General features: G+C 37.3%; 1 protein-coding gene across 2 annotated transcripts; it reads right to left on the reverse strand.

Annotated features, from left to right (window-relative positions):
* Window positions 1–350: 350 nt before the first annotated feature.
* On the reverse strand, window positions 351–5548 carry LOC125478189 (phosphatidylinositol 4-phosphate 5-kinase 6-like). Of its 2 annotated transcripts, XM_048586006.1 has the most exons (9): window positions 5074–5548; window positions 3782–5041; window positions 2944–3111; window positions 2541–2706; window positions 2197–2313; window positions 1925–2118; window positions 1299–1441; window positions 1131–1206; window positions 351–1034 (listed from the first exon to the last, which is right to left on the reverse strand). In XM_048586006.1, exons 2-9 carry the CDS (start codon window positions 4927–4929, stop codon window positions 746–748), a joined length of 2301 nt encoding a protein of 766 aa, XP_048441963.1. In that variant the 5' UTR covers window positions 4930–5041; window positions 5074–5548; the 3' UTR covers window positions 351–745. The 2 variants fall into 2 exon arrangements, with proteins under 2 accessions (XP_048441963.1, XP_048441961.1); XM_048586004.1 differs by having other exon boundaries at window positions 3782–5548.
* Window positions 5549–8901: the final 3353 nt, after the last annotated feature.

Below are 8901 nucleotides of genomic sequence, written 5' to 3' on the forward strand. Positions count from 1 at the left end.
TTGGATAAGAGATCAAGGATGAACGTTAATATGGTTATTCTGTAAAGAGGAACATTTGATGTTATTGGTAATGAAGTTGCTACTCAAAGCTTTCAAAACATGAAAATGCATCGAAAGATATTATAATATGTTGTATGAAAAACCTTGAGAATTTATATACGTGTTTTGTTTAGTAAATCCTTAAGCGTTTTAGTTTGTGATTTTGTTATTTGAGAATACCCCATCCATTTGGATCTCTGGCTTCATCCCGCTCACAAAAGTGTATACCCAAGGGAAGTAGCAGAATTAAGTAAAGGTGGAATAACAGCATACGAGAATAGTTCATCCAATTGTAAAGGCATGATCAACTATCCGTTCATCTCCTGTACATTTCTCATTCAATGTTGGAATCCCATATACAAAACGAACGCGTCACGTCCACTGTAATTCCACACCCCTTTTGGTTTACTTTTTCATTTACAATTCCAAAAGGCTTCGAGTAACTCTGGTTTACAACTTTAATCCCTAACCAGAACATATCATATATCTGTGACTATAAATTAAAAGAGATTATGACACCGGGGAATAATGCAGTAACAAATACGCCGAAGCGTGCTCCCCATGGCAGCCACTTTTCAAGCTCCATTGACCATGTAACCGATGCTTCTGCTAGTTTTAAAAGCATTGTCATTTCCGCTACAGACCGATGACTATACAGGGATGACTGCCAAGCCTCGAGTTAAAATCTGGGGTTCAAACTATACCGTCATGTGTCTTCTACAAAAACTCTGAAGATGAAAGCACGAAAGCGTTTGGAGTACAGCTTCGGATCAACAGCAGAGATTGAGGTCGGATCATATTGGAATGACTTGTATGCATGCTCGAGCTTTTTGCTGATATCATAGTCCTGTAGTATGTCAATTATACCGAAAAACAGAATGACATCGTACAGTTCTCCCGTTGGGTCTCCAACCAACTGAGGCTCACAATCATTTCTTCTCACTGTCCTTTCAGCCCATGCTGGCATATTAATACCTAAACTAATAGAAGACCGCCTGCAACAAGGCATTCGAAATCAAATAAACTGATTATTACCAGGGATCTCTTGGAAAGATGAAAATTTGGCTCAATTTTAATGGATTCATTTCTACCAGTTCGGGTCAGAAAGAAGCCGATCCATGTCAACTTTAGAAAGGCGTGGGGTTCCATTGTCAGGGTCGCCATTTCCTGCAAGGTCGGTACACAATTCATGCGTTCAGAAAGGCTTTGCTTTGCATTTATGAGATGTATGAATAACTGAAGAAAGGTCTAGAAATAACCAGTTGGAGTACGAGCTCCAGATGTTCGGTCTGGAGTTTTGGGGTTTTCCGTGCATGAAGCTTCTTGGAAATGAAGACCAACCAAGAGACTGTAGTCCATTATTCTTTCATGTTCAAGAAAGTCGCAATCTCTGTCCACTTGCCTGCATCGAGGTAGACTTCAACTCAGAAAGAGAAATTAGACTAATACACAACTGCTAAAATTTCCATATCTAACTTCCAATGTACCCAAACATTCTCACATATGCACATAGCACTCAAGTGTAATCCATTTCTTTTTCCGAAGATCATACGCTCCACCAACTCAATCAACCATATCTTATTTCTAAAATCAGGCATTAGTTATTTTTGAGTTTTGATAATAATTGAAAGAGGCAAGTATAATCCACATTTGTAACGATTTGACTGAGGAACTATTTTTCTCTCACCAAGTTCCTCCCAATAAGCATAGCCACCATGAGAAAATTGACATTGGAGTTAATGTACATCAGTCTAATGACTTATGATGGCGACTCTCCCTAGCTATTCTTTCACAATATAACACTAGAGTATGAATGAAAGGGAGTGTTCTCATAATCTTTGATATCCTAAACGAAAAAGTGATAGACAGACAGATAAAAATATACCTGCAGAACTCTTGAAACCAAACCTTCTGCAACCTAAATATATAATTAAGATCGAGATCTTTAAGAGTTGTTGTAGCATCAATTTCCGACTCAGGTTTATCGGTTGTACGGCCAAGGGAAGAGCCTTTTAAATCAAACCGCCTGTGAATTGCAAATTCGGAGCAAAATAGATTCCCCATAATGACAAATCTCACCTGGAAAATGGGAATTATAAAGTTCAATATTTCAGAAGTTCAGAAAGCAATAAAGGGTTCACTAGCCAGCAGCATTACCTTCTTTTGGGCAGTCCCCGTTAACTTTACACAATGAAGGCCGTAAAATTTGGTGACCAGAGTATTCTCAAAGGATCTAACATGATTGTAGTAAGCTGGAAGCATTCTTAGAAGCACCTGTGATGGCCAAGTTGAGATCAGCACATTATTTAGTGTAGAAAATAACGGATCAAATCAGAATTCAGTGAAGTATTAATTTGGAAGGATGTCATGATTAATAAAAATAGTAGCAGTAGCAACATAATGGACTCAATATAATCTGAAGAGAGCTGTGAAGCTACATATCTATATCCAAACGGAGCAGGAAGCAGGAGGAAAGGGTATGATAAATTTTTGAAACTTACTTTCACTTCTGCTTTCTTCATTGTCTTTATCATGTACCGGTCATCGTTTGTCAAATAAAAGAAGCTTCCACTCTTTCCAGGGGATGAGAGCTCTCTAAGGGCGTCATTTCCACATATTGATATCATGTAATCTGCTGGATCGACCTTGAACAATTTCCTGAGAGTCCTGAAAGACAAATAGGGCGAACCAGTTATCCATGTATGCTCCAAACAAAACTAATCGGGAGTTATAAATGTGGGACGAGGAAATGTTTTATCATACAAGAAGAGCGATACATATTCAGCGACTGATTCTGACAAGGTCGTATTTACAGGAGACTGAGTTAATTATCTAACTCTTCCAAAGATGGTAGTTCCTTATGGTATAAAATAAAATCCGAAAGAAACTTTTGAAAGGTCTTACCGGAAGACCACAGGACAATAATCCTTCCACCTGAAGTCGCATGACTGGTGTGGTGGAGTATACTTGGATCCTTCTGGGGGGAATTTTGTCCATACTTTCTCCTTGGGATCAAATGCTGAAGTCTTCAGGTCAAGAGATGTAGTTGGAGCAGGCCTTCCAACAGAATGCCTGTGCTATAAGAAACCAGTTAATATGCAAGGAAGATTTCTACAAACTTTTAAAGTTCAAGAGTAAAACTATAACGCAATCTAATGTTTCTCTCGTCTCTCTTTTCTCACAATCTGGTAAATGGGCTAAACGATTTAAGCAATTAGTGAAAGAAAATATGTAGCTTGTAATTTGACTAATTTCCCCATGTTCGGAGAAATTTCACAGGCCTTTCTAAGATTTCTCTTTGACAAAGAGAGCTCCAACAGCCTTCTAAAACATTGAAGCAAAGCACTTATCACAAAACATGAACCTGAATGGGGAAGGTCATCATAAGCTAAGATGGAACATGTTAAAAGAGAGAGATAGGAATTACGGATGTGTGAATGGGTACCAAGCAACTAAAAAGCTTCTAATGAATCGTTTCTTCGAATATGATCGACTCGAAACCACCAAATCATTCAAAAACACATGCGACACATCTATTTCTGAACCATATAGAGAAATATTCTGTGATTCATGCACGGCTTCTCCGTCAACTCATTTTATCTCATTACTTGCAGGACAAAAGATTAAGAATCAAAAGCACAGGAAGAACAGAAAGTGTACCAAGACAGGCAAAAACCAAAAACAACAATAAAACAAAACCAGGTGCGAAGAAGGGCAGAAAACAACAAGGAATCGCATATACCTGATTCCCAACTGCAGATTAAGCATAAGCTCATAGTTCTTATGCCCTTTAGCTATTGTCACCCCCTGTCTCTTCATTGGCTGAACTTTCAAATGCTGATGTCTAATCCCTTTCGCAACCGAACCTTCCAACTCAAATCCAGCATTTCCATCTCTTGAGCTCCTATCAGCTCCATCAAACATGCTATCTCCATTAGATGACCTACTATAATTACTTGCCCTCCCATCGGAAGATTTCCTAGGCCTCACATTGCCTTCGTTCCCATTCTTATAAATATGCTGCTTGTTCAAGAACTCCCCTTCAATTCCAGGCCAACTCAGAGTCTTCTGCGAAGGGTATATCGAAATAGTTTCCTGCGGACACACCTTGCAATCATTCAAGTCCACTGCAAACATCTCCTGAGGATCCCAATCCACATGACCACCCGACGATCCTGCTGGGTAGTAAGTCCCATTCTGCTCTTTCGACTCCTTACTCCAAACTCCCACATAGAAACTCCCATCAGCCCACCGAAACGTGCCATTTCCTTTTGGCAAACCTTCTTCCCAAGACCCATCATACCGATTCCCATTGCTCCAAATCATGGTCCCATTCCCATGAATCTTTCCATGCCTCCATTGGCCAATGTAATGGTTCCCATTTTTCCACTGATACCGCCCCTGCCCGTCCTGCAAACCGCGGCGCCATTCACCCTCGTAGTAATCCCCATTGACAAAGCTCTTAGTCCCCTGACCATATTTCAAATTCATAACCCATGAACCTCTATAGGTATCCCCACAAGAACCTATGTAAGTTCCCTTACCATCCATATATCCATTCTTAAACTCACCTTCATAAGTGGCACCACAAGGCCAACTAAATTTTCCTTTACCCGCCGTCTTACCCTTCTGCCATTCGCCCACGTACATACACCCATCGGTCCACAGGTACTTACCTTGGCCGTGGGCGTAGTCATCGACCCATTGGCCGGTGTAGAAGTCGCCATTGGCGAGGACCTTCTCGTCGTGATAGGTTTCACCAGGCTCATGATCTGCTGGGGCTACGGACATTGTTGAGAATAAAGGGTTGGCCCTTTTCTTTCCACCAGTGTGTGTTTTGCGCACAGTTGCTTCCCAGGCCTTTACAATGAATCTGAACTCTTTGCTCATTATCTCTCTGAAGCCTCCCTCTGCTTAGCCACCTCTCTCTCTTCACCTTCCTCACATTCCTCTTGGCTCAGGTTCATCAAATTCGCAGATCAAAAAATCCCTCTCTCTCTCTCTCTTCTCTCTCTCTCTCTCTCTCTCTCCCCCTCTCTCCACAGATACAGACAATGTATATGCTTCAGAAGCAGGGGAAAGCAACCATTTCTGGAACAAACCCAGAAGAGTAAACAATGGAGGCAATCAAAAAACAAAAAAACCAAATCTGGGTTTTGTTTTTTGTGAAGTGGGTTGAAAAAATAAAAATTCAAAACCCAGAAAAAAAAAAAATCGAACTGTTTGATTGATGGGAAAAGCAAAAAGGTTTGGTTGGTTCCAATGACTGGCCTTTTCTCTGTTTCCGGTGTGTGTGTGTGTTTTTTTTTTCTTTTCCTATTTTCTCCCCGTTTTCTTTTCTTGCTTCGTTGAATTCGAACAACGGATTCAACACATCGGTCTTCGATTCCGGATTTGGCTCCGAGAAGCGCTAGCGGACCAGACAGTTGGAGGAAGGAAGAAAGGACTGTTGGTGGAAATATGTTTGCCATTTTTAGTGTCTCAATCGGACAACCCCCAAATACCCACTACTACCTTAGTTTTCGTTTTCATTTTTTTTTTTTTTTTAATTTACCCTGGTTATTTTATTTTTTTGCTTTTACCATTGTGGAGTACAGTTTCTTTTGCAATGGGTCCTTTCCTTTTCATGTAATTATGATTTCTTACCCTACACATCATGCCTTATGCCAAAGGTCAATTATGAATTCCAACCATAAATTGACCTTGCGTTTTACTACAAATAATTTCTTTAAAATTTCAAATACTCATAAAAGGATATAGTAAAAGATTGTTATATTTACCTAAGCGTGTATCTATTGGATGAGAAATTTTTCACTGTATCAGACACAAGACTCGGTACACTAATTACATAATACAAGTGGTTGAAATTTGTTTTCAAGTATTCAGCCACTTGTATAATGATTGGTGTACTGAGTCGAGTTTCTAGGATACTGAACAATTTCTCCTATCAGATGTCATTTGATTCAATCTAATGCCTGCTAGGAGATGGACAATTATTAATGCCTACTTTTAGACGTTCGAATGATCCCATTTGTTGCTAAGTGATTTATAATCACATTTGTTAGTTAATTAGAAAGAACACAAGTTATTGAATTGTAAGTAAATCACATTTGAAAGAAAGGAAAAAAAGAGAAGAAAAAGTATCTATACTCAATTTAGCTATTGGAGTTAATGGCATGAAGATGAATATTGTCTTGATCAAGCAAATAAGTAAATAAGTACTCTTGATTAAAGGGGGTTGCAACCTCTTTTTCCCTCAATTAAATACAAATGGACTAAGATTATAGAATGGGCTAAGGACAATAATAAATAAAGAAGGAAATTGTTAGTGACAGTTCAAAAACATCATTTGACACTTTTTCTTTATAATTTCGCAAATTTAAATCGTGAAGAAGTGAAAAAAAATATTCATTGAGTGTACTTGCCATATTGTATGATGAAGATTGAAGAATACACTTAAAAGTGTATACACTTGTTCCATGGGATTGAAAATTTAGAGAGAATTGTTATTATCACTAAAAAAGTCATCATGTGTTTTGCTTTTATGCAAAAGTAAATTCTTACAAAGTGTCAAATATCAACGTCATAGGTGAAAAACAAAATAAACAATCTCAAACATAACGCAACATATTTAAGTGGTTCAGCGTAAAACCCTACATCCACATGTGAAGCACTGTGAAGAAATTCACTAAAAAATGAAAATTACAAAAGAGAGTTTAACTCTCACAACCCAAACTCCACAAATCACAAACCCTAAAACCAAATGAGTAAAGAACCCAAAACAAACATAGGACATTCTCTCAAATTGTTCTCTAACTCTCAAACTCACAAATTGACTCTCATAAGTTTGCCACTCAAATAAGCCACACACTCATAAATCCAAATAGTGACCTCTACCCAAAACTCAATTAGATAAAACTTTCTACACTTATGGTGAGGCATACACAATAAACTAAACCGAAGGTTCTTATTTACAATGAATAAGACTTAGGTTATAATGGGAATCCCAATCCTAATTGGAAGTAAGTCCAAATCCTAATAAAATAGGTAATTAACAAAATCTCAGCACTAAGCAAGGAATCCAATCAAAAAGTCAAATCTAAACTCAAATAGAACACCAAAATGAAACAAGAAAAACGAGCCATGAATACTTTAACTTTTTGCTCGTACCGATAGATAGGCTGCGATCACCGATGTTCGCCACTTCCAAAAACTTCCGATGTTGCTTCTCTGCTTCTCTTGATCGTTGATTTCAAAATTCTTTTTCAACACTCTAATTTTGAGCCGCAATATCACAATATCATAAACTTCTTTTTTTTTAGTTATTATATAATTTGTTTAAGACATTATAAATGGTATATTCCTACCATGTATTTCCTTAATGGGAGAAAAAATTACTTGAAACTAATTCACCGTTGCAATGAGGTCTCATTCTATTGAAACAATGATATGTAAAAATTTATCCGCATGATGTTATATTGAATCGAGTTGCCGGGCGGTAGTGGATAAGATTCAGGTTGTTAACTCTTTCGCAATCGGCTTTGAATTAATAAACTGTACAACGCGTCTCCCGGTCCCAAATTCCAATCGTGCGCCTGCTTTCTCATTCAAAGACTTGAGACTCTTCTCTCTCTCTCTCTCTCTCTCTCTCTCTCTCTCTCTCTCTCTCTCTCGCGAGCGCGCGAGTGGAGGGTCAAAACCTTCACCCATAAATCCATGGACCCTAATGAAAAGTTTATGCCTGGTGGATTTGAAGGCGACACTTGTCCCTTTTAGACAGGTCAGCTTGATTAGTACATGATGATCGATGTTGATGGATTACACAAAGGCAAAGCAAATCTCTTAATCTCACTTTAATGAAAATGTTTTTGTTTATTCTTTTATATTTGAAAATTTTAACGAAAATCTACGGTACTTTTTATTTTAACAAAAAATCATATTTTTACACTAAAAAGTCAATCTTGATGCTATTCACTTTACCTTTTATTTTGTCATTACCATTAAAACTCAAAGTTTTCAAGCCCTTTTCATTAGTTTTCTTTTTATATTTTGAGTACAATGATATATTTTAAAGAAAACTAATGAAAATGGTTAAAAAACTTTAAGTTTTAACGATAAGGACAAAATAAAGGTTAAAGTGAATAATTTCATGATTGACTTTTTAGCGTAAAACTGTGGTTTTTCGTTAAAATGAACAGTACCGGGAGTTTTTCGCTAAAGTTCCCTATATTTTATACTAAAGAAAGAGATAGTTCGTCTAAGCCGTACGATAACTAATTTGGTATGGAATTTGTCGTCCACAAGATTCGGACCTAACATCTCTCACTTATAAGTGAAGATGAATATCACCAGACCGTAGTACTAAATGACCATTTTAGTGAAAATGTTGGATATTTGATTAGCGATACCAATTTTATGCTAGGTGTTTCATTCCAGAGCCCTTCTAAGGTTCCGAGTCTTTGGAACAAATTATCCACTTCAAATCCAAATTTGGAGACGGATTTGATTCTATTTTTTAACACATAAACTTATTTTATTTTTTATATGTATAGTGATTTTTACGCACAATTTTTTTGTTTTTCATACACATCTCTTTATTTTTAACAATTAAATTGTATAGATCAAACAAAATCATGACGAAAACTAAACATAGATGTCTAAGAGACTAAAAAAATATGAATTTATCATTTTCCAATTTTTATTCCTTAAAATCCGCCTAGGTGCTAAGCCCCAGCTCACTGCTCAACTAGCATCTAACGTCTTTTAGAACATTAACTAAAACTATTCAATAGTACTACAAAAAATCATTTATTTAAGGGACCATCAATAAATTTGGAACATGGGCTAATTCTAGATCGAATG

The sequence above is a fragment of a genome, unplaced genomic scaffold, assembly GCF_019419815.1.
Source record: "Pyrus x bretschneideri cultivar Hongxiangsu unplaced genomic scaffold, Pyrus_bretschneideri_v1 Contig24, whole genome shotgun sequence".
Lineage (NCBI taxonomy): Eukaryota > Viridiplantae > Streptophyta > Magnoliopsida > Rosales > Rosaceae > Pyrus > Pyrus x bretschneideri.